Raw genomic sequence first — 27,512 nt, 5'->3', positions numbered from 1 at the left:
TGTTTGTCCAGCTTCTTTAATAGTGCTGCTCTACTAGAAATCATTCTTTTCTGCTAAACTAAAAACAAATGTTCAAACTTGACATCCCAAAATTTAAATCAATTTTCTTACACGATTCTGTTCCTTCATAATTGTTTTTATAGTATTTAGTAGGACCATTTGTGTTGCTTTATTATAGAATTCACATTGCATTCACCTGCAATGAGTTAGTCAAATCTTAGTCAGATATAACAACTTTTATCACTAGCAGTACATATCCTTGACATTCATAGTCGAGATTATGGATTTGATCGTAAATATATTTTAAGGAAGATTGTATTTTATGACAAATTTTTGAAGATTGTTTTGTTAAACCCTGTATTCTAATTTTTGGCTATTGTAACATATTCATGTTGCAGTATGATATTATTGAAATATTTTTGTACTTGCAAATGCAGTGATTCAATCGACTCTGTAACTATTTACTTCCCTCCCCCCAGAAAAAAAATTAGTGCTGTGCATGCAGAATGATTTATTTTTAAATTAAGGAAAGGAAAGGTATTGATTGTGACAATGTGGATACTGGGAGGACCATAACTCTGCTAAAATTGTGTTTGAAGAATAAATCGGCTACTTTTCACAACTTTTAGGCTTCATTTTTGTCATTCATCCCAAGATGGACAGGATTTGGCAAGACGTTAATCTACATTTGCCACTCTTCCCCCAGGTGTTAAATGGGTAGGATGCGAAAGTTAATGTGGTTGGATGAGTAAGTGGTGCTTGTAAAATGGCGAATGGCCGGAATGCTCCCCAGGGAGTGGAGAATGTGCATACATTGTGTGCGGGTATGCCTGACCGGAGTAATAATATATACTGCGCCTAGAAACAGAGTATTAGGCGCATTATAAATGTGAGCTTTTATTATTATTATTATTACTGTACAAGACAACTGGTACAAATTTACCACAGGATATCAGAGAGTGTAGTCAAATTGCACATTTATTTCCAGGTATATTCAATAAATGGCCCATAACTAATCAACCAGATCTTAAAGAGAGTTTACCAAAGGGTGCTGAATATACCTTGCTCTACTCTTAAAGAAAAGATATTAAGTTTAGACACCGATAAGAATGAAAACATAAAATTGAAACGACCTGTGACGAGCGTCCATCGATAGCGAGTTAATTCTCTTCGAGACCGAGCATCGTACTTGATCACGTCTTACTGTTTGATCCTGACTTGGAGTCCCCATGAAAGTTCCAGATTTTCATCCCATCTTTACTTCCCAAACTTGAAGATGCAAAATCAATTAGAATGCCCTCTTCTTTTCTAGAGAACACGGGTATCTGACCTCTTCATTGGCATCTTCATTGCCATGTATACATTTTGTATCCCAATAATTCATACAATTCTTTAGAATGTATCAATGTCACCTACCGGTAATTTGTTATTTATTTTTCCCTTTTAATTTCTTTTTCTTCTCCTTTACTTATACACTGAAATCCTTTAATCTATCGACTCAAAAAGCAGCATTTCCGTCGTGAAATAATTTCAAAATCAACAATAATGGGTTTTTAAATGGAATTCTTTATGGCTTAAGATTGTTTCGAAATGATATCAATAAACTAAAGGGGTGAATATGCCATTATTTCAGTAGTGCTCTTATACAAGTCTCAGAGACACACAGCAAGTAAAAATAGTATACATTTATCACTCCTAGATTCAGTGTAATACTCTGCCATCTACACCATTAAACCAACATGAGGATGAACCGACTATAGAGGGCGCTATATCTCCAACGTGTCTGAATTTTGGCATGTGGGTATCTTCCTTTTCATTTTACCATGTGGTGTTTGCAATACAGAGGCCTTAGTTTACTGTAAGCCTAAACCTAATACCAGGTTTTAAGTTTCTCGTAAGTCATTATTAAAGTATGTACATTTAAGAGGAATATTCAATGAGCTCCTTGCATTTGGTTAGAGGGAAGGGACAGATAGCACACCAAAAGGCTACTGTCCTCCTTTCTGAGGGGGGGGGGGGGGACAGAAATATAAAAAAATATCTGTGTGGGTACTGGTGCTAGAAGGGCGTTATATGACTGCTGATGCCACATGTTGGTACAGTGTCTCTCTGTCAGAATTCCAGCAGCAAGTACCAACCTTCATTATCATTGCTATATGAAATCCGAAATAGCTACATGCAGATAACCCAATACATCCTGAATTAATTACACCCCCAAATTCCAATTATTTTAAAATTCTGCACTAAAAAAAAAAAGGAGGTACCATGGAATAATGCAAAAGGGAAACGTCATAAAAATGATTTGGGGGCTGGCGGCAGAAACTCTTCTGCGAGTCCTTTTATATTTAACAGAGATTCAAGTTTTCGAAATAGATGTAGATGAGATTGAACCATTAATGAATGTTGACAGAGAAAGGGATGGATTAGACAGTTGCAGGGTATGAAGTTACATGTAGTTGGGATCTCTAGTCAACGTGGTATGAACAGGCCATGAATGAACATTGAAAAGGAAGATGCCCCGCCATGCCATGCCAGCAGACGATTTGGCAGATACACCCTTTTGCACCCGACAATACTACTACATATAACCATATCATCTCTACATAAGTGACCAGCTCTCTTCTGGTAAGCCATTCTTGCACTGACTCAAAAACATCTACATGTATGTGCAATTTGAAAAATATGTACATTCCCAATGAGAAGAAAACAAAAACAGAAAGAAGTTTACATTGCAAAGAGTAATATATAGATTGTACAAGTCTTATTTCGTTGTAGTGCGTAAACCTGTCACCGTGCATTGAAACACTTATCTCCTTAACCCCTACTTTACCGCCTCCTTGTATCTGCTATAGGGTAGATACAGAGGTTTCAACAAGTGCGAGATTCAAAGTGTTAGATGCACAAAGTAAGAGGTAATGTTGTACTCGGATGCCGCTCCTGCAGATCCTTCAATTCAATACATTTGTTTTTTTTTCCTTTTTGCAGCAGTCTTCCACGTGAGCGAGTTGAAAAATGAAACAAGAAATATTCATTCTCAAATGAATAGGAAAAATACACTACCTCTACAAATTACATGATTAGCCACATATACTCATTAGAAAATCATTACACTAGTTACATTGCTTTCCAACAAAAAGAAGAGAGATTTTATATATTCCAAGACAAATATGCACATATATTTAGGAGCTAGCAATAATATATATTAAACATTGTTACACCAAACAATAATGATAATATCAGTAATATAAATTTATCTAATTGCAAAGAAAAGTTAATTTGAAGAAAAAAAGACATCTATAATCATACATTTCTCAAGAATAGAAAAAGCAAATGCAATGCATGAAAGGGAATCTGTACCAAACATAAACATAATGACCATATCTCCAAAATACAGTTGGTGCTAAGGATAGATACATTATATATATATCATAATACTAATCTACTTATCTGTGATTATCATTGCTTTATCATCACTGTCATTAGTGCAGCCAAAGCACACGCTATATCCATGACACTAAGTAAGATATATCACAAAATCTTCTTGAATAAATATTTATATTCACTTTTTTGTTTGCTTATTCTGCAGTTTTACATGTATGTCTTGTGACAATCAAAATGGTTGAACATTATTTAATCGTACGAGTTCCGTTGCACGGACCTCTCCTCGGCCGCTCCCTCTCACCCAACGACCGTCATTTGAATCTTGAATTGTTAACACATATTGACTCATATACACATACCATACATCAACATCAATAAAAATGAAGAAAAAAATTCCATTCTCCGTTCCCACATACATAGACACCATGTTCGACAGACCGTCAGAGAGAACAACAAAAATATCCCGTTTACATTGCATATTTAAGATCCATGTTTACATCAAATCTTTCCCTCCATGCGATCCTCTACCCTACAATGAGAACAGACAATAATACAACTACATGTACTTAAATCTACTAAGGTCCTTTTAGTTCAAACTTACTGACATCTTCAAAAAGGCACAAATCCAGCTTAGAAAAAGCTGTATTGTTGACAAAGTGGGTTTTTTTTTCTTTACAGGTGCAATATCGGAGAGTTTGGGAGGACAATTACAGTGAAACCAGTCCATGATGATCTTGAAAAAAAAATATTGTTTTAAAGAACAGGATTTGGGAAGGGTTTAAACTCCTCTACTCTTGTATCTTACTATAAACGTTGAGTGCTTACTACCGGTAAGTAGGTTTGGTACAGATCACAATAAGTGATCTCTCCTCCCCTCTCCGGTTGGTTGTATTTGTTCAGAAAGGTCCTATTGCATCTTTTCTCACAACCTCTAAACAGTCTTTGCACAACTATCAACTTCGATAGCTATTGCACTTTCATGTATGAATGACAGAAATTGCCAACTCCTAATATATTGATCCCTTTGGCTTGTTAAGTGTCATATACGTGGATACGACTTGCATGTCCCAATAAAAAGGGAAAAAATGCCTGTGTGGAAAAGTTTTTCTAATATTGCAAAGCAAAAAGAAAAGGCTCTGGTACTGTGATGGGTTAGCATCTTCCCTACATAATTGAGGATGAGAGTGAGATAGTCCTCTTTGGTTTCTGGGGCATGTATCAAGAACATGTTTAGAGCATGTATTAATAGAAATAATATCTTGACAAAAACAAGGTTTAAAGTCTGCACAGATAGGGTTTGCAGCTCCAAGCCTTCTCCTAATAACACACCATGTTACATCTAACATTTCAACTTCCTTTAGACAGAATTGTAAAAATTTATTTAATCAGGGTACTGATTGGGGGGGGGGTGGAGGAGGTGTTAAAACCTATGATGACATGTTCAACACAACAGATGGGACAGGGGAATATAAAAGGATGGTTTGGGAAATTACATGAAAAGGCAAATTTTGTTTACTTTTGCAAGATTCATAACAGGAAAAGTTTAGCATATCAATGAATGTGATAGAAATTAGACCCAGGGAAGTGACCAAAGATTAATATAAAATACAAAACTGACAAAAATCTTTGGACTTTCTCAAACAATTTCGATTTTCAAATGGTACAGTATTTCATTCAATGTTCAAGTTCAAAAGTTGACAAAACGATGATGTCATACTGCTCTATGCCCAATTGCTAGTCATATTATTTCATACACTCTTGACCCAAATGAAAATTGAAACTCAAAGCCCAACCATGCCAAATAACTCATTTACTGTTACATGTCAGATTGTCCAAAAAGAAGCATCACAATTTGTATAATAGACAACAGGGAGATCAGAGTTCATCTTTAAAATTCCTGCACTTCCAACCATAACTCCACCTCCAGGAAAAGCCTGAACAGTTCCAACTACCTCCTGAACTACTTCTTGTAAAAGTTGGTAAATTCAAATCTTCAAAAAGTGAGATGAAAGGGACATGAGGTTCTGTGTCATGGTTTCATACATCAAATCACACACACTGGTACAGCATTACCGAGAGCCCAGAGCTGCAATAATGTTTGGAACAGAAATAAAGAATGTCTCCCATCTATATTAATTGTCTCCCGTCACCAAGATATATCATGTATGATAAACCCTGTAGTGTAGATTGTCCTCCCTTGAGACGCAGATGAGAATCAAATTCAAGAATCGTTTCACTGAAGGAACAAAACAAACCTTTACAAGAAAACCCACCTGAAACAAATACTTACATTTCTATCGTTCCATTTATAACATAACAGGAATATTCAGAATGAAATTGCCAGCATTCTTCTGAAAAAGCAATCGGTATGTCTAGAGTCATACAAGTATTTTAAAAGCAATCTGAAATGATTGTACACTACAACTAGAAAAATTAGCTTAAAATAACCAGAATTTAAGGTATATTTGATAGAACCTTCATCTAAACAGTATAATTCAAACATAGTTTTCTAAATGTGATTTTTTTTTTTTTTACATAAAAAGATTTCTTTGTTCATATTAACAAGCAAGAGAAGTAAATACAGAGGCAGCTTTCATGCCTTAATAGGGTTTTTTCAAACTCCTTTTTTTCTTCTTCCGACAGTCTGTCCCTTTATAAGGGGACTATCATGATTAATATACCCTTTACATGACTATCAGGATCAATAACTAATACTCTACCAAAAAACATCAATATTATTCACAAACATACAGACTTCTCGGTCAACAAACACATGGATTCTAAATTCAACTAAATAACACATTCTTTCCTGTATATATTCCATTTTCCAATGAGCCTGCCACCGGCTATTTAAGCATGACTTGCACGGTATTACCCATAAATCCACAGTGGACAGTGAGCTCGTTCCTTAAATCTTGTCATAAAAAACAAGCAGATCTTTCTCCAAATTACCAGAGAAACGGTTTGTGTTTTTCTCCCGGCATGAACATGCCTGGTGGACTAGAAGCAACCTTAACCAATCAACGATCCACCAGGTCAACTCTTGACAGACCCTAAACTTTTCATAATTGAGCAAACACCATCTCTCTCCATCGACCACTGTGGTAAATAAATCAAAAGTTAGTAGGCATTTTAGAACCCAGGCAAACCAACCAAGCATCGACTGCCAGCCTTCGCAGCAATCAAATGCTGGGAAGTCTAAATCAATGCTAAGGTGTATCGTTAACACCATGCTGCCTTCAAACACCAAGGTGTTCGCCCTACACTGCATTGTGCACAGACAACACCAAGGTGTATATCCTGAACAATGGAGAATCGATTACACTAAGGTTTAGTGCAATAATCGACACCACACTTTCATCATCAAACGGTTCCTATTATCTTTTAAGGCATATCATCTTAACCTTAACAGCCTAGCCTGAACAGAGGAGAACACATTACTTGTTTCTCTCCCTAAACATTCCATCTGGCAATGTAAGAGCCCAATTCCTGGAATACCTTGCGCTTCTCAAATCCCCCCCAAGTTCCATTCCACCCGACAAAGTCTCCAAGTTCCAATTGCCCTCCAGATTGTTCACATTACAACACTCCTGGCTCTTCAAATAAAACCAACCAATCAATGCCTAGGTAAAACCCTTACACCCACTCCCCTATAGAGGGAGCTTTACCTGACACACACACATACATAGAAGGAAAGAGAGAAGTATTAACACATTCAATCGGATCTCAACAAAATAAAGCTTCGCTTCTATGCACTCTCAAAGAGGCGGATTTCGTTCTGTATTTTTTTCAAAAATTTGCTGGTCATTCACTATACGTAATATTTTTTTTTTCATTTGGTTATTGATGACGCGAGTCCTCCGCCTCCTTTTCTTGCCAATCTTGAGAGGGTTTGGGTGCCGTAGAGGGCGGGCTACTTGCTAATGCTGGGTTGGCCTGTCCTGTGGAAGTGCACTACCAGCCACTTGCCGTCCCGACGATGCCATAATCGGGTCTCTTCTGATTGGTGCGTCACTGGATTACCGGCCCTGTAATGAGATGAAATAAATAGAATAGTGAGACATCGGAGACCGGCGGTGATGATGATGATGGTGAGAAGTTTAAGAGGAAAAAGACAATTTGTGATGCATTTAATAGGTTCATGCATTGGTAATGGTTATATTGGCAGCGGTAGGTGTTGAGGGTGACTGTGTAGGTGATGATGGTGGTGAGGGCATGGTGATGGTGGTGGTAATGGGGGTGGTATTGGCTTACAGGGTATATGAGTGGTTCTTGAGGTGCTGGTAATAATCATGTAGTCGGTGGTGGTAATGAGGGGAGTGATGATGGTGATCATAATGTTTAAGGTAGTGGTAGTGGTGGTGTTAAAAGTCAGAGATGTGGGGGTGATGGTGGTGGAAGTGGTGAAGGTAGTGATGGTGGTATTGGTGGTGGTGGTGGTGATGGTGGTAGTGATGGTGGTGGTGATGGTGGTAGTGGTAGTGGTGGTGGTGGTAGTGGTGATGGTGATGGTGGTGGCGATGGTGGTAGTGGTAGTGGTGGTGGTGGTGGTAGTGATGGTGGTGGTGATGGTGGTAGCGGCGGTGGTGATGGTAGTAGTGGTGGTAGTGATGGTGGTAGTGGTGGTGGTGATGGTGATGGTGATGGTGGTAGTGATGGTGGTTGGTTGTTTTGATGATGGTTGGGGTAGTGGTGGTGTTGGTGGTGGTGACTCTCCTTTACACATGGCCTCTATTTTACATCATATCTGAGGGACATAGTGCTTTCCACTGTAACATAGACTGTGTCTATAAACATGGGAAGGGGCATGTAAAACACATAATACAGGCTTCAGTCATCCGCTGGGGTTGGATTTGAAACCAGGATCTTTGATACGACAGGCAGATGCTTCACCAACCAACTCGCCTCCTTTTTGGTATCTAAACTTAAAATGCTGCTGAAAAGAACCAACTTTTGAAGCTGAGAAATTGACAAAGGATACAAGCACTTGTGTTGGATTAAAACCCACGATCCTTGTTTCGACAGGCAAAGACAACATCATACATACTGAACAAACAAGGTATTTGATGCCCTTAAAAACACTCCTCACCCATCAAATATAAAGACCAGTCTTACTTATCAATGAACTGGGTGAGTCTGGTTAAAAGAACCAACATTTAAAGCTGATAAATTGACTAAGGATACAAGCATGAAAACCCCATACAAGGTATTTGATGCCCTTAAAAATAACCCTTGGGGGTGTTTCACAAAGACCCTAAGTCGAACTCAACTCTAAGTTGGACTTAAAAGTTATGGAAAGCCATTTGTAGCCTTAAAATGGAATATATTCAAAAGCGAAAAATCAAGTAATTTGGACTTTTTATATATTCCATATCAAGAACATGATACCTCCTTGATAAAATATGAGTGATTTGAATCAACATCTTATGCCTTTTAAAACAAATTTTACAATTATTTTCATAGATGCTAATGGCTTTCCATAATTGTTAAGTCCAACTTAGAGATAAGTTCAACTTAAGATCTTTGTGAAACACCCTCCTTATGTAACAAAAATGAAGACCAGTCTTACTTGTCAATGAACTGGGTGAGCCTGACGTAAGCGATGGCTGCTGAATCATCACCAAGAAGATGTACTCTGGGATGTAGGATGGTCACATTCCGGTTTCGAGTGTTCTTATTCCACACTGTACACATCAATGTATAAACAAAATTCAAGAAGAAGATGAGTTTTAAAGTAATTTGCCATGGAAATGAATTCTTCCTTCATCCATTTTTATTCCTCGCAAGCAATATCAACAAATTTGAAAGACGCATTCTCTTGCTAAATCTTTTGGGAGCTGTCGGTTATTGTGGACATAACTGCATTCATCTATACTCTTATCAATATGTATACTGGATTGAGGTAAAATTGCAAGTCCAATTTATCACATTTAAAACCTTCTGCACTCACTATCCGTTAGCTCAAGGTAAAGGCCACAAAAGAAGTGAAATGAAGCAGAGAAAGTTGTGAAGCATTTTGTTATTGCAAAGGAAATGCAATATACCGTGCATACATAATACATTTTCTCATGGTTCGTTCTCACACACATAACTAAAGCCTTGTTCAGATATGAGACAGTACACTGAGGCATTTTTGTAATTTGTAATTTTTTTTCTATAATGATGTAAGTGTAATCTACACTTCACATTTCTGTATGTTATTACGCAGAACTGGGTATAAACATGTAGTTCATCTGTTGCGCAAAGTTGCCATTCATTTTCACATCATTAAAAGCATCGTTTAACAATGTTGAATCTGAGATGCATGGTCCTCAGTGTCTGTGATATGGTATAATATTGAAGCCCTAAAAAAATTGCACTTCAAGATGATCATGAAGTGCCTCAAGAAATTAAAAAATCCTTGAGTGATCGGTTTTTACTATAATCATTTTCCCCAATAGACTGTAGTGTTATAAAATCTGTTAGAAAAAAGAAAAATGAAATTTTGATTTCCAATTATAAATATCTTGATAATCAGACAGGCGATCGGCTTGTAAAAAGTCATGGGATTCCTGACTGACCTGAAGGTTTATAATTATGATTGCAGCATAAGCTAAATCCAGGATTTTGTTTCAGAATCTGAGGCAATGTTACTGAGTCACTCTAAAGAAACACAGCGGTTTTACCACTTCGTATCTAAACGAACCTCAAGAATGGCCCCAATGGACCTTGGCAAACTTACGAGTGTCAAAGTAGAACTTGTGGAAATCTGTCCCTTCTATGAGGAACCCGTTGGCCTCGGGTTCAAAACAGGTCATGTGGGGGTCACACAGTTTGCTGTAAGAGGGAAAAAATGGTGAAATATAAATCAAAAGGTCAATGGATAATTCTTGAAATATACCAAGGAGGTGTAGTATATATATAAAAATAAAAATAGTTGTTTTTATAGCGATACATCCAGTAGTAGTATTAGTGGTAGTGGTAGTGGTAGTAGTAGTAGTAATAGTAGTAGTAGAAGTAATAGTAGTGGTCGTAGCAACAGCAGCAATAATATACAAATATTGACTGCTTTGAGGAGAACGGTTAAAACTATTGCCAAGGGTAATATTGAAACTATACTGTGCCCCGAGACAAAGTGGAGGGGTATAGGGCCGTCTCAAGATCACCGAGAAACTGTAGTTTTAACCATGACCAGAAAAATAAGCGGTCATTATTTGTTTTATATACCGCATCACCTTTGTTTAAAAGATACATTTTAACAAAATCTGCCTGTCAAAATGCAGAGTTGAAGGAAATTTACCAGCATTGCACATGTACGTGTCTCACTACTTATTCACTATGAACTCGACACATAACCATTGTGTCCTTGCATTGTACACGCAAGTAAAACTATGCCCAGTCAATATTTTTCACTAAACTACCCAGCAGTCAATAGTGATTTTCATGCCTGCAGTTTGGACAAATCAGAGGCCTGGAATCTTCATGTGCAGTAAAACAAGTAACCTACTCATTTAAAGGTATAGACCAGTTTTGGAAATGCCCCCCTCTCAAAAAATGAAATGAAAGCTCTTATTACCAATCATGTGAAAGAATATGTTTTGACTAATACGTGATAATGCAAATTTTGCTGGGGAACCGCCTACTAAATTTGGTAAATTTGGTAAATTATCATATCTATCCGAATTTGGATAGATATCGCGTAGTCCCATATACATCTTTCTGTGTACAGTGCTTGTAACTTTGTAACTTCATTTTGAGGATTCCAGAACCTTGCAGTACACACCCATACTTATATGCTAAATGATCAACCTTGTCTGATCAATTCCATGTTTCTTTCACAATGCAATCGCATGACCAGAACTGGTCTATACCTTTAAGGTCTATACCTTTAAGGACTACTTACGTGTAAGATTCAAAGTCACCTACGTTGATTGCTTCAAGAAGAGTTTCTGTCATCTTGACAATGTCTTGCTTTTTAACTGGATGAAAATAATCAGAGAAAAGATGTATGAGGTGGAGCAAAAGGTAGAAGTTGAATAATAATGGAAAATACGTTAATTCACAGTTGGCATCTTTCTCACTGGTTATTTCTACCAGAAGATGTCACAACTTATCTTTTAAATCTCAAAATATAGTATCCAAACACTTAAATCTATTATAAATGTAATGCTTCCTGGGAGAATTTCAATAGTTTAAACATATTTGTGGCTTACACCCAGTAAATAAGATCGATTGATCGATCTGTAATTGAAAAACAAGTCAGAAAAAATCTTGGAACCAGCAGGATTTGAACCTACCATCTACTGCTTGCCGGGCAGCGACTCTTTTTTTCTTTTTTTTCTGACTTGAGCCACAAATATGTTCAAACTATTGAAATTTCTCCCAGGAAGCATTACATTTATAAAAGTTATTGTCCTATGGCGGACTAATGAATATTGATAAGTAAGAATGAATCAGGAGAGCTTGGGTGTTTGTTTCTAGTTCATCGTGACTATGCCATGGACGAGTGATGGCCTGGTGGTAGAGTCGCTGCCCGGCAAGGAGTAGATGACAGGTTCAAATCCCGCTGGTTCCAAGATTTTTTCTGACTTGTTTTTCAATTACCGGTACAGACTGATCAATCCATCTTATTTACTGAGTGTAAGCCAAAAATATGTTTAAACTATTAAAACACTTAAAGGGGGAGTCCACCCTGAAATTAAGTTAGTTTTAATAGGAGTAGAAAAATGAGAGAAACAAGTCAGTGAAAGTTTGAGCAAATTCCATCATTTCAACTTTTTGAAGTTGTGATCAATCAAACACAAATTTGCAACTCTATGACGTATCATGCGAGCTCAACTTCCATTTGCTCAGTACTAAAAAAATCTAAAATTTTCATTTTCCCTCAAGAAAAATTTCAACCATACATGCACCCTAAATATAATAATTGCAAATATGTTTCTATACTCCCCCTGCAAGGAACAAATATATATTCCGTCATCAATAACGAAGAAAACATGATTTTATGGAATATTATGCACAAAGCAAATGAAGGAGAGCTCGTATAATAAGTCACAGAGTTGCCAATTTGTATTTGATTGATCACAACTTCAATTATTCATAACTTTCTTATTTTCATTCAGAATTTGCTCAAACTTTCACTCACCTGATTTTCTTATTATTCTGCCTCTATCGAAACAAACTTATTTTGGGGGGGAACTTTCCCTTTAAATCTAGTTTTCAGTCTAAAGAGGATGTATGTTTTGAACAGCATCCATCATTTCAAGATTATTTGTTATTCCTCTCTAAAATTGAAAGAATGAGAAAATTGTCCTGAACACATTGGCCTTCTCGGTGAACATGGCGCATATGCTAGCAGGTGAGGTGTCCTGCTTGTGGGTATGCAAGGAATGCACAAGACTGCGTAAGTTTTGCACATAAAGGGAGCGTGCATAAATCAAAGTTGCACAGTAACAATGTAGCAGTGTGAACATGTTCAGTGCATATTTTCAAAATAACCCAAAATGTGATTTCTTGATTGTGACCAGTAACACATAGTAATCATGTTGAGAACCATATAGTTACTTCAAATCTTGAAATATCATATGATATTTTCCTTCTTTTATATATAACATGATAATCATGGACCTACATCATCAATATAAGTGAAAAAAATACACGGGGCTCTGGGCGAATTATCCCCCAAAATGCCCAAAAGAGCCCCTAAAACTTGCATAGAGATTAATACAAAACAAATTTAGAGTGTTATTTTCATGCAAGCAAGCTTGAAAAGTAGCCCCCAACATTTTTCAATTATTTTTTTCCCTGATCAATATCACAGATCTTAATCCTCAATTTTTATTTTTCAGCTAATATTTACACTTTTCTTTGTTTATCTATTGTACAATCTCTTTAAACAATGCATTGTTTCATTTCAAATACAAATATGATCAGATTTTGTGATTAAATCTTATCTGGTAAACCAACGACACCCAGTATTTAACATCAACCATACCCAGTTGTGAATATCAACCATACCCAGTTGTGAATATCAACCACACCCAGTATTGAACATCAACCATACCCAGTTGTGAATACCAACCACACCCAGTCTTGTTTACTAACCACACCTTGTCTGTGATATCAACCTTATCCAGTTGAGGGTACCGTTCAAACCCACTTTAGTGTACCAACCACACCTAATTTTGAATACCCACCCCACCCCAGCCTGAGATACTAGCCACACCCAGTTGTGAATACCAACCACACCCAATTTGGAATACCCACCCCACCCCGAACTGGGATACTAGTCACACCCAGTTGTGAAAACCAACCACACCCAATTTTGAATACCCACCCCACCCCAGTCTGGGATAATAGCCACACCCATTTTAGAGAACCAACCACATCCACTCAGGGATACCAACCACACCCAATTTTAAATACCCATCCAATTTTGAATACCCACCCCACCCCAGTCTGGGATACTAGCCACACCCATTATAGGGAACCAACCACACCCACTCAGGGATACCAACCACACCCACTCAGGGATACCAACCACACCCACTCAGGGATACCAACCACACCCACGCAGGGATACCAACTACACCCACGCAGGGATACCAACCTCTCAGGTCATCCTCTTCCATTGTGCTGCCCTCTGGGGACTCCTTGATGCCATTATCTTTCTTCTGTTGCAGAGTCCGGGTGGCTGTTCCAATAAAGAGAATTCTTCATCAAAATCAGTTTCAGAGAAAAATTTAAAATGGCTTTTCTGATACTATAACTTTTTTGTTGTTGTCCTGATAACTTTCTGCAAAATATCATATAATATGCATGGACAAGCAGCAGATGCAGGGATTGAATGTTTTCAATTGCATTCAGGACTATTCATTATATAGATGTCTTGGAAATATGTTGAGGGTATCTGGATATACATGCATACGGACGGGTTTTGATGACTTTAATCAGCAATGAACGATCATTTGGGTTATCATTCATGGTAAAACTCTTCCAAGAAAACCCTACGGACAGGTTCCTGTGAGCTTATGGAAATGAAGTGTTAACAAATACAATTAAATGTTAAATGAATGATGCAACTATGTATTCTAATCATGGGGTGAATTAGTTGATTAAAATACAGCCTTATATCGTAGTCATCTTCTGCTACTAGTTGAAATGACTCTTTGATATGACCTCATGCTCCAAAGGTCATGGAACAGAGCCCAAACTCCCCCACTGGGTTTACTTTCAGGCCCTCTCGATCTTCTTCTCATCATCAAATCATTCTTGGCCTTGGGGTAATGACTACAGAAAAGGTTCCTTTTAAAACATTGCTTATAGGGGGTCGAGAATGTTAATTGAATGTGCACTTCAATATGCGAGATGCTTGTGGTATTTGAAGCATCCGTGTGGGATGTGGTGAGTGGGGTACAATGTGGGATATGAGAGAAAGACGATCATGTTTTTCAAGTTGACAAATAATCTTCATGCCTAGTTTGCATGTGAAGTACAAAACTGCCTATAAAACAGTGTGGAAAATTTTAAAAAGACAGTAGTGCACTTCAAATATCTTCATCTTGTAACAAAAGATAAGGAAGTCTACCTAAGGAACTTTGTCTCATCCAGCTAACTCTATTTATTTAACCACAGCAAGGTTCTATTTAGGCACTAAATTGCATGTCCGAATAAGACTTGACTGTTATTTTCTTGCATGAGTTAGATATAGGGAAATTAATTAATTCAAAAATCTATCTACCAATGGCAACAAGTGCATCGTATTATCATCAAATTTCTGTCCATCATTTTATCAGCTATAAAAGTATGTTAATGATGTCAGATTAAATAAGAGCATTTGTTTATTTTTGTATCCTTTTATAATTTCTTTTTTGCTAGGACACATTTTCAAACAATCAACTTTTATGTTGCAAAAATTAAAAAATATAGGAATATCAAAATGTTTATTGCATTGTTTTGACATTTGAAATCTGTAAATGAAATTCACAAAATAACATTGCATGAACTTTCTTCTAAAGTGAATTGATGGATTATAGTTAATCTGAGTATATCACAGTGTCCACAAGGAATTCTTACCCAATTGCTTTAATCTTTGTTTCAATGGCTTAGAACAAATCACATTCTTTGTATCCACGATACTGTTAATGCCATATGTAATCAGTAACTCAAAACTTTGAAATTTCATATGGATGCGATTGCACTCGCTTTACCTTACAAAGCAACATAATACATATAACATCACAATCCCTTGCCCATGATGTCACAATTCAAAATGCAAAATGTTGCAGTTTTTTTATGCCTCGATTCCTCACGAACAACAGCTTAATTCTTTATAACATTGCAATTTGGTAAATGCATACATTTGCCATTCCTTAAATGCATGGTATTTTCTTTCAACATTTACAAATTTAGATTTTTAAACAACTACATTAAAGTTAAATTGAGATGATTCATCAAATGACAAATGAAACAAATTAATTAAAAAAAAGGTTAATGATGATGAAGACTGCTTGATGCATTGATAAGTTTTATGAAACGTGAAGCAGTATTGTTTTGTCAGAACTTATAGAATGTCATAATTGGTTTGAGAGGCCTTGGAAAGTGAACTTTTTTAAGTAGACAAAATATTACTGAGGAGAAAATGTGCAGAGCTATTGTGTCAGAAGATTGTACAGAGGCAATTTTAGAAACACGTCTTAAATAAACAATTTCAAAATCGTTTCTATACTGTTGTATAACTTTGTCCATTGTCCTACCAATTTCTTTTTGACTTCATCATTTTTTTAAATATTTCTTTATCAATGTGTAAGATGATATATTCAATAATTTATGTTTAGTTTTTACATCAGAAAAAAAGCATCTGACCTCTACCACTACCAATATTTTGGATAAACCCCATCCCCCTTAAAAATTAATAAAGACCTAATAAAATGTTTAAAAATGAAGGGAAAAAAAATATGACACATAAATCAAGATAATGAGAGAAAATCAGTAATTATTTGAAGAGAAGCACCATCAAATCAATATGGTAATACATCTGCATGCATATCACCATACCATGCAAGAAAATCAACATATGAACATCATAAAATATGTGAGATTATATGATTCATGCATAATGAAATATGTAACATAAAAAATATGATTAAGAACCAATCAATGGCATTGCATGCAGCAATCATTCTCAGAATAAAATTTGAAAAAAATATAACAATTTTTTTTTATACTCATGATTCAGCATGCTCAAACGACTGTTTTCAATTCAACATAAGAACATATAGCAGATTTATCTGTTTTGGTCATCTTTCTGTTTTTATACATTATTGCGGTGGTATTCACCTTCATTTTCATTTTGTTTTGCTGATTTGCTGATATTTTATGGTGTAACATTACCTTTGAGGGGCAGACTGCTTTTAAGACATGTTTTTCTTTTTTACAATGAAAAAGTTGCTACACTTTGAAGAAACGTTTGAACGCAGGCTAGTAAACACAGATGGGGTAATCCTGTAATATTACCATCAATATCTGTTAAAATTAGGGCTTTATTGTAAGAGAGGCTTTTTCTTTTGGACCCCTTTTATCATCAAGGCTTTCCAATGTTTCGTTTGAGCAATTATCAAATGTATTTGTTAATCCTTAATTGGAATTATGAATTTGTGTGCTCATTTAATGTTGTTTGCTTTGAAATATGTTAAGCTTTGAATATCAGGATGTCTAGTAGCTTTTTTTTTTTTTGTATTTGAGAGACTGAAAGCTAGTTACATATTTAAAGTACAAGTACAAAGCACAATTCTACAGACAAAAAGTTGAATGTATGCAAATTTTGAAAAAATGAGGATAGTAAGAGATTCATGACAGTTCTGACCTTACAAAATGATGTCTTAGTATGCATTAACAGGTTAATAGACCATCAATAATCATGATTATTATGACATTATTAGACTAACATCTATTCCATCTATATCTATAAGCACATAATGTACATGTTAGTCAGAATTAATCCACAAGAATGTTATAATTGTATTAGTTCAGAATCAGTGAATGATCAACGATCATAAAGTCATTCAGTGCATTGACATACTACTTATTATTTCCCATGTTAGTGATTTACAAGTGAAAGTGATAATACACTTTAATGTATTTTCTACTTTGAACAAAATTCTTCCTTTTGTATTGGTGCAAATGTTCATTAGTGAAGTCATAAATGAAAATAGGGAAAGTAATACATTTCTGCTACGTATTCTGCATTAAAAAAAAAAAAAGAAATCTCTTTATCCTCTCAAAGTCCAAACTGAGTATAGATAGCCCTACTATGAGTTTAGGTCAATATAAATACAAATTGTATTGTAATTTTGTGTTCAACATTTGCTAAAATACACATTGTCATACTCTAAATTAAAAAGAACCTTCAAGTTACATTATACACCCAGGATTATATACAAAATATCCTTTTTAAAAGAGGCCCAATCATCCTAATATAAAACCAATTGCACCTATGCCATTCAGGATCATACATATAATAATAATAATAATAATAGTGGGTTCTTGTATAGCGCTCATGTCAGGCATTGCCCCATTCTTGACTAGACTACTGACAAAATTAAATCAAGAATATGAACAAAGGTGTACTGATGCTTTCACTATTGCCCCCCCCCCACTCTTATTGAAAATCCTCTGGTAAATTATCTCCTTAACCAACCTATGTTGCCTTAAAATCTCTTTTTTTTTCTTCTTCTAAATAATAATAAAGTATAACTTCTTTGGTATTCATCCTTAAACATAACTAATTATTCAGGATTATCTCTTCCCTTTCCTACTCCTCTATAACCTTTTCTTTTTTGACACGATCTACATAATGGCATGAAGTAATGGCAAGAAGTAAAGTCAAAAGAAACAATCAGATCAATTTCATAAGCAGAACAATACACCATAAAACATATTAAGATTATTTTCACAGAATAAAATATAAGTATGAATTATTGACTTAGAAATTATATCATACCGCTAATCTACTACTATACTGGAAAAAATTCCAGACAACATGCAACGATTAGGCCGTCTGAATCGAATAAAATATTATGATAATGAATTATACAATAAATAAAGTTTAGACATGTACTGAGATATAGAAATGAAAAACGAGAATACATGCAATATGGTATCACTTTGAATTTACCCATAGAACCTAGGTCATGCAATTCTATCTTGATAATGAGCTTTTAAAAACTGCCTGTACGATCAAGTAAATATGCCTGTGATACTTTAAAGTATCAATGAAGTTCAAAATCTCTAAGAACTGGCATGCTTTTTATCATTTCCTATGCTGAGTAGAAATTTGAATTAGCATACAGAATTTAGGAAGAGACAGGTTTTTGTCAGTTGATACAAGAATCCAAGATGCAAAAACGATTTTTCATTCAGGATCTGGGTTATCCAATCATGCCTTTTCAGTGCAGGAAAGGCATTAATGCACGATGTAGAGAAAGCTAGAGCAAAAGCTGGACAAAGTCGACCGGAGTCGTACCCTCCTGACGCTGACAAGAACATGCGCTACTTTTTAATTTTTCTGCTGAAAGCACTGCTGATTAATACTGTTGGTATTAGTTTCAGGATTAAATGAAATGCGAGAAATGGACAATATACTTAAAAAAAGGACATCAAGAATGAGTTATCGCGATGAGATAGGAACAGCAACGTGCAATTATGAGAGATAATGTTTGAAGATGTATTCTGAAGGAGACTACAAGATACAAAACTCCACTGAGATAAATGTTAGATATAAGAGGAAAATGTCGGATATAAGAGGAAAATGTCGGATATAAGAGGAAAATGTCGGATATAAGAGGAAAATGTCAGATATAAGAGGAAAATGTCAGATATAAGAGGAAAATGTCAGATATAAGAGGAAAATGTCGGATATAAGAGGAAAATGTCGGATATAAGAGGAAAATGTCAGATATAAGAGGAAAATGTCAGATATAAGAGGAAAATGTCGGATATAAGAGGAAAATGTCAGATATAAGAGGAAAATGTCAGATATAAGAGGAAAATGTCAGATATAAGAGGAAAATGTCAGATATAAGAGGAAAATGTCAGGTATAAGAGGAAAATGTCAGATATAAGAGGAAAATGTCAGTTATCAGAGGAAAATGTCAGATATTAGAGGAAAATGTTGAATATAAGAGGAAAATTCATTCATGAAGGAAATACATGGAAGGAGATAATTCGAACTGACAGTCGATCTTACCCTTTTCTTGACTGCCCCCTATTGTAACACGCAGGCAAAATTGGATACAAATAAACAAAAAATAATAACAGAGAATGGAACAAACGAATGTTGAAGTATTATTATCACATGCTCGATAAACGGAATGGCAGATGTCTTCATACGAATGAATGGGTCAGTTTACTCGGTCAAACCTATAAGGGGATTATTCCCACTGCTGACCAGTGCCTTGTCTTGACCACTCATGTAGAGCAGTGTACAACCCCTTTGATGTGAAGCCCCACTGTTCTATATGATTCAAGCACATGGGCATACAGAGGGTTTACCACACTCACTGATTACCAAAGGGGTTGTACACCACTCAAACAAGAACCATGTTATACACAAATCATAGCAATGAAACACCCCATGAACTAATCATAAAAATGTATGCAAGTTGAAATGGATTATACTCTACCTTTAATAACTGAAGTAATGACACATTCAATTACCTTAACCATGTTCTTACCATTAGGCATTTGTTTTTGACATGCAATTTGAAGGGTTACAGGCCAATTTATCAAGGCTTGGTGTCAGGCTCGCTAGTTTAGCAATGGTATGTCAATGTTCGGCATGATAATGATTTTGTCTGACACAAAGTGCTCAGGCAATGAACAATAATGGATTTTGAAGAATGCAGAACTTTAAAAATATAACATAATACATAGTTACCATGTCATGCTTCTGTGTCGTTGTTAACCCTCACTTACAGTCATTAGTGAGTGCGAATAGAGAAAGGATCATTTAGCATTTTATCAACTCCAGGCAGCATGTCTGAATTACAATGCCCTGTACATGCCTGCCTACTTGCACGAGCTACATCCCACATATCGTTTCTTTGGTGCCAGAAGGGTATCAATCTGGATACCTTAACACAGAGTTAACTACCTTACGGCTCCAAAGAAAAGATATGTGAAAGTTAATTGTCTTTTAGCAAGATGCAGTCCTTTCTTGAAAAGTCATTTTGCTATTTAGACCTGCCTAAGAATCATATGAATTAGAATATCGGTGACTTCTTCTCATATCAAATGTATGTAACATTCTGAAAAGGTGAATCCACAAAAGATTGATGTATGGAATCTCCTTTATGCATAGTCTTTGGATTTGCCACTTAGGACATACATGAGAGCTAACAAGAACACAGGAAGCACATTGACAAGATAGTATAATTAATTGAAGTTAGTAGCACATTTTTATCCAAGGCACTATACATGATCAGTAAACAAAAATGCTTTCTATCTCTTAATAGAGAGATTCATAACAGTTCTTAAATGGATACTGGCAAACCGTTAACATGAGATGCAGTAGTAAATTTTACAAACAGAAGAGAACAGAGAGAGAATGAAGGCGAGACATCTAGAAAGAGAAAGAGAGAGAGAGATAAGATAAAGAAAAAGAGAATGAGGTGAGAAAGGGAGAATGAGAGAGAGATAGAGAGCGAGAGAAAGAGAGAGAGAAAGAGAGAGAGAGAGAGAGACAGAGAAAGAGAGACAGAGCGAGAGACAGAGAGAGAGAGAGACAGAGAGCGAGAGAGCGAGAGAGAGAGCGAGAGAGAGAGAGAGACAGACAGACAGAGCAAGAATGAAAAAGAGAGAGAAAGAGAAAAGAGCAGGTAGAGGACTACAGGCTACAATCTTTAAATATTATAAATGTTAAACCTAGTTCTCAAGGTCTGTTCCCACTGCTTAAGTTATCAAGTGTATCAATATTTCAATCCATAATCATACATAATCCCCAAATTCATATCTTAAACACTGCTGACCTTACATGCATTTGCCACAGCCAATATTTGTCCATGAGGAACACAAATATCTTAACAGTAGGAACAGTCCTTGAGCTGCCACCACAACTACTGCTTATACATGCATATGGTATAATGTCTGAATGCCACAAAGAAGTGGTTGACCACCAGTCTGCTGTTCCCAAACCCTGTTCTGACAAAGAACACAAGAGTACTCAACTTTAAGGCTACCTCTCGCTTACATTATCATGGCGTTCTCACTTTTTACCTGCCAAAAAAGGACGGATGATACCAGGTGTAAATGCTCAACAAATCTAATACAAATTTGTAAGTACAGAAGTTGTATCCGTATATATACTGAAAAATGAGCAGTGCTTCCCACATGGAAAATGTTATGAGAAGTAACAATAGTGTTTTCTTTTTCAAAAGATTTTTTGTAAAGGTATTGCGTATATATTAACCATGATATGATAAGAAAAAAATAAACTCTCTTATATTGCATGTCAGAGTAGGGTTGGTAATCAGCACATTTCTACTTTACAGGATGGTAGAGGGCATGGGGAAGGGGAAGCGTAGAGCTGAGAAGGGGGCGGGGGTAAAAATCAGAATGGAAGGATGAGGGAGGGGGTTAAAATTCAAGAAAACATGGTAGGGTTAATGATTGACTCGAAACAGATAAGAACACTTGACAATTGTTGATGGAGGGGGAAAGCACTCCATAACCCATGACAAAATGATGCGATAGGACAAAATGAGCTGTAGGGTTTGGTAATAAGAAAACATGCATGGTATATGAGTGAAGCCCAAACAACCTTAACGATACGCACACACCGGCAAAACATCACAACAACAAAACATACTAGTTCTCCTATCTATCTACACGTAGAGATTAACCTGTACTTAATTAATTCAGTTCCAATCGAAGAAAAAAAAAGCCTATATACACAAGGACAGAGAGGGATTCATAGAGTTAGTGGATATTAGAGACACTCATCAATAATGACTGCTATAAAACAATGAGAGAGTTAGAGAGACATTTAAGAGACAAAGTTGTCCAACCCCATAGTTAGCTAGATAATTTTCCGAGACTGACCCCCACAGAATTTTGCTGGTCATACAATGCGAGAAATTGTAATATTGGACACATAGAGAGACAGATTGCACAGTATGGACAGCAAAATCCAGAGGCTAGGTAAGCTAGATTAAGACCATGTTCAAAAAGGTCAGTATATATCAGTATGGTGGCCATATCTATCACATCATGGCATCTAATATAGCCAAGCATATGAAACACTCTAGCCCTATCAGCTCAGGCTAACATTAAATCTCATATAAATGTCGGTTAAGACCTTCATTAGATCTACGCCTAGTTAAAAAGTGTTTCTACCTTGGGAGAATTAGTTTATTTCCAAACCACTTTCCCTACTAGAAATCACTTCCCGTATCTGACAACCAACTTCTGTATCCCACACCCACCCCCACCTACGCCAAAATTCCCTACTTCATACCAAATCTCCTACCCCACACCCAACTTTCTTACTTCAATCACACCCTAACCCTAACTTCTTTAACCCACACCCAACTTTCTTGACTAAATCACACCCCTCACCCCCACACCCAACTTTCTTACCTAAATCACACCCCTCACCCCCACACCCAACTTTCTTACCTCAATCACACCCCTCACACCCACACCCAACTTTCTTACCTAAATCACACCCCTCACCCCCACACCCAACTTTCTTACCTCAATCACACCCCTCACCCCCACACCCAACTTTCTTACCTCAATCACACCCCTCACCCCACACCCAACTTTCTAACCTCAATCACACTCCTTACCCCACACCCAACTTTCTTACCTCAATCACACTCCTTACCCCACACCCAACTTCCATACCCCACACCTATCTTCCCCATCTCATATCTGGCCCGTAACTTACACCGAACCCCCTACCCACATCCATTTGCCCTTTCACACGTTGAACTTCCCTACCACACGATCAGGGATTCCCTGAATTAAAAAAAAGTTTGAGCTTTAAGTACAATTCAAAGAAAAGGTAGATCTTTTTATATTGACCACAAAAAAAGTAAATGAGCTTTTCTGAAATCATCTAGGGTAAAAGATGAGACAATTCAGCAATGAGGATTTTAACATTCATGCAGATGCCCTTAGAAAATGAAAGATCTTTGAAGAAAAGAAAAAACTAAGTTGGAAAATGGAAGAATTTAAAATCTAAGCCCAACTGGGCCAAGATTATCTTGCACAGCACATTATCAACAGAGAAAAAACAATGGATGCTGCCGTCTTTTTGTTTGAGATGTGGCAGCATGCATGAGTGAGGGATAATATACCAAAATATACCAAAATGATGATGATGCAGCAAAAGCTGTGTGAACAGACCCATGATAACAACACAAGCTACAGACAATGCTTGAAAAATAACAGCTCATCATAAGCATACAAATTAGTGTAATGGTTTAAAGGTAATACAAGTTTTGGTATGGGGTCATAAATTGGTTTAAATGAACATATTGGAAGCATATGCGATCCCACAACATTCAGTGATCGTTGTCCCGGTTGAAATCGAGTCTAAAGTTATGAAATTGTAAGTAATAAACTCTTCATGTTGTATAGCTCCCTCTCAAGGTCAAGATATTGACTAAGCTATAAAAAAATGTTTCTTGACTAAAATTGACCAATTAGCTATTTCCGTTTGGTAATTATATATCACAACTACAATTCTGAAATTTTCAGGATTGCAGCTACCACTGTACGGCCGTAGGCGCTAATTCTTACTTTGAATTTTTCTCGAAAGCAAAAGTGGTTAGGGGCTAAATTTTCTAGTGCTTATAATGCATCCACAAGGGCATCCAAATATATCAAAATTGTAAAGAACCACTATCCACCCAATTTTCAAAATTTCCCAAAACTTTGTATTACCTTTAAGTCACACACTTATCAGGGATTCCACTCAAGTCAAAGGTGAGATTCACTCTTTGAATTTGAAATACAAGTATGGAAAGTCTACCATCAGAATCCAACCTGATTTATTTTGTGATGACCCTGTAGGATGGGGAGGGAGGGGTGGAAGTAAGGTCATAGGGAAGGGTCAAAGGTCATGGGAAGGGTCAAAGGTAGAAAGTTATGTGTCATGGGACAGTGGGTTCACAAGAAGGTAGGTCAGATAAGAAGGGGAAAAGAAAAAAGAGAAAAGGGAAAAAGAGAAAAGAATAAAATACAAGAGGAAGATTAGTTCGGCACAAGAAAAGATTCTAGGAAGACATCTTCAATTATACATGTGATGAGGGTGGAGAAAGTTGGATAAAGGTGGAGAAAATGTCAATTTCACAAGAGAGCTAGGCCTAGATTATTTTAAAACACAAAGTTGTTATCAATCTTGAATGCTGTAGATATATACTATTCCACTTTCATCAAGATAATAAATTATGTACCAGTAGTAATTTTGAAATGAGCACAAAATAGAGAGGAATGCTGACAAGAAAAAGGTCATCATGGTACACAAAGGCTAAAATACACTAAAATAATGAGAAGTAAACGGTTAATTATGCAGGTGAATAATAGAGGTAAACCCATGTGAATATTACCTATGCTTCAAATAGCAACTCCATTATTTTTTTCTTTTATCAAGGATGAAATCAGAAATTCCCTTATTCCCGTAACTACATGCACCAATAAGTCCTCAATTTAATGGGGGTAATGAAAGGCAAACATGAAACGAAAGTCATGAATTTTTAGGTAGCACCAACATCAGAAGGTGAACAACGTAACTGCCAAGGCCTTTAAATGATGTAAGCCTGTCTGTCAATGCAATAACTTCAGCAACTCATCTTAGACACATCTGAGAATAGTGAAATCTTGAGATTCTGAGATTGTCGGCTCATATATTAATGTTATATTGAACGCCGGGGTCTACAATATTTGTATAATGTTGGGAGCTACATAGTCAATACTTCAAATACAGTGTTGGAACAAGAATCAAAGACAATTGTTACCGATTTCTAAATAAAGACGATCGAAGAAAAAAAAGTTAAATATTTACCACAACAAAGAATGCTATCCGATGGAGATATGAAAATAGTCTACAAAATTCAGCTGAAATCTCTTACTTTATTTCATTGTTGTGTGATATATTGCAATAACGCTATAGAGCTCGATCTAAATACTGCACTAAACTCACATCCATCTTAATTTCTTACATGTCTGTCTATGTCTCTCTCTCTCTCTCTCTCTCTGTCTCTCTGTCTCTATCTCTCTCTGGCTCTCTGTCTCTCTCTGTCTCTTTGTCTCTCTCTGGCTCTGTCTCACCCCTTCTCTCTCTTTCCCCCTCTATATTTTTCTTTCTCTATCTCCTTCTTCATATGTACCTCTCTTTTCCCCTCCCCCCCCCTCTCTCTCTCTCTTTCTCCCTCTCTCTCTCTTTCTCTCTATATTTTCTTTCTCTTTCTCCTTCTTCATATTTCTCTTTCTCTTTCTCTCCTAATGACACAAACAGTGTCCATTCCACTCAATTTCCTTTAAAGGCCGGCTGTACTAGTTCAGCCAGAAGGGATTAGACCACTTAGCAAGGTCACTGACAGGTGGCTATCTCATTAACTCAGCTCTCAATTAACATAAGAAAAAGAGGATCATGGGGGACCAACAGGCACTGATTGGGGAAGTTTTCTATATAGAGGGAGCAAGTAGCTACAAGAAGTACAGTTTGGCTTTAAAATACATATATCAAGCTTAAGCTGGAAATTGAACAAGTCCCAATTTCTTGCCAAACAGGAGGTTAATGAAGAAGTATCCTGAAAAAACCTTACTAGATATTTTCAATTCCGTCACAATAAAGGAGTTTACAGATAGCACATGGTACAAATTACCCCAAATATCCACAGATCTTTTACACATGGAAAAGTTCCACTTTGAGCATCTTAGAATAATAACTGCCAAAGTCCTAGATGTGCTTCATGAATACCTTTTGTTTGCCCTCTTGAAAAGAATACTTCCACCTGCATATCATAGAATGTACCGTTGGTGCATAAATGAATAATGTTACATAACTTTCATGAGCGCACTATCCAGTATTCATCTCTGTGGGTTTTACCTTTTTGGTACAAATGACCTTTATCTGCCCATGCGCAGATTGTATCTGTAAACTCCCTTTATTCATTAGTACATCTCTCATACAACTGTGTCAAAATGAAATTGAGAATCACAGCCATTTTTCATGCTATATCATGATGTTGATATAAAGTAGTAGTTAATGGAATCAAACATAAAAATTGAAACAATCATCCAAGAAACGCTTAGGAAACTGTTAGATTGGTTAATTATTCATGATTTCCAAGCACTGTCTAATTATGCATGCCATATGCACAAAATTCTCCAACAAATATAAATGTGTAGTTAGTAAGAACAAAACAAAACAGAACCAGTTTTCAAAATGTCAAAAACCAGGATCAAAATAAAATGATGAAAAATTATTTTAATGTAGACTCTAATAAATGCAACGTTGATTTAGATTAAATGCTTTAAAATTAGGATGATTTTCTTTTGGTTATAAATTAAAAAATCAGACTTTTGTTTTATTCTATATGAAAAACTACCTCCTTCTAAATCCATACTTGTAAGATGATATTAAACTTACATGTATGATACTTTTCTTGATATTGAAGATACTTTAGAAGTCAATAATTGGATTCAAATCAAATTGGATATTAGAGGATGTCAATAATGGTATCAAAATCCTGTTTTTTAAAATATTTTGAACTCAAATTAATGATCTATCGTGACTTCCATCCTTAAAATAGAAATTACAATTCCCAGACATATGGCTGAAAAGGGGTACGCATTCTATTATCTTTTTACTTGTATGTGAATTATTTATTATAATTACATATTCTTGAGAGCACAACTTTTTTTTGTGGTACAATTCAAAAAAAGAAATTAAAATTAGTAAATTAAACTTTCTGAGAGATAAATCTTCATTATGTTTCATAAAGAGAGTTAGAAAACATAAATCAAACTAAGAAAAACCAAAGCAATGTTAGAAAGGTCAACACTAACCTGTCACAATGGTAACTAAGACAAACAAAGGTCAAAGGTCGTCAGAAATTATCCTTCTGTTTTTACAACTTACA

The 27,512-nt window shown here is 36.1% G+C and overlaps 1 protein-coding gene across 9 annotated transcripts in view; it reads right to left on the bottom strand.

Annotated features, from left to right (window-relative positions):
• Window positions 1-960: 960 nt before the first annotated feature.
• Window positions 961-27,512, bottom strand: part of LOC100890773 (calcium/calmodulin-dependent protein kinase type II subunit alpha) — an 84,682-nt gene continuing 58,130 nt past the window's right edge. For 5 of the 9 annotated variants that reach the window (XM_030979287.1, XM_030979290.1, XM_030979292.1 and 2 more), the window contains 6 exons: window positions 19,607-19,624; window positions 13,970-14,053; window positions 11,264-11,339; window positions 10,103-10,197; window positions 8,951-9,065; window positions 961-7,409 (listed from right to left, as the gene is read on the bottom strand). In XM_030979287.1, coding sequence (XP_030835147.1) covers window positions 7,295-7,409; window positions 8,951-9,065; window positions 10,103-10,197; window positions 11,264-11,339; window positions 13,970-14,053; window positions 19,607-19,624 — 503 coding nt within the window. In that variant the 3' untranslated portion in view covers window positions 961-7,294. Of the gene's footprint in view, window positions 7,410-8,950; window positions 9,066-10,102; window positions 10,198-11,263; window positions 11,340-13,969; window positions 14,054-19,606; window positions 19,625-24,411; window positions 24,433-27,512 lie in introns of all 9 variants that reach the window. The other 4 variants (XM_030979289.1, XM_030979293.1, XM_030979291.1 and 1 more) reach the window with 2 other exon arrangements.

Source organism: Strongylocentrotus purpuratus, unplaced genomic scaffold, assembly GCF_000002235.5.
Source record: "Strongylocentrotus purpuratus isolate Spur 01 unplaced genomic scaffold, Spur_5.0 spur5_scaffold_10, whole genome shotgun sequence".
Lineage (NCBI taxonomy): Eukaryota > Metazoa > Echinodermata > Echinoidea > Camarodonta > Strongylocentrotidae > Strongylocentrotus > Strongylocentrotus purpuratus.
This window is presented reverse-complemented; position numbering and strand designations above follow the sequence as displayed.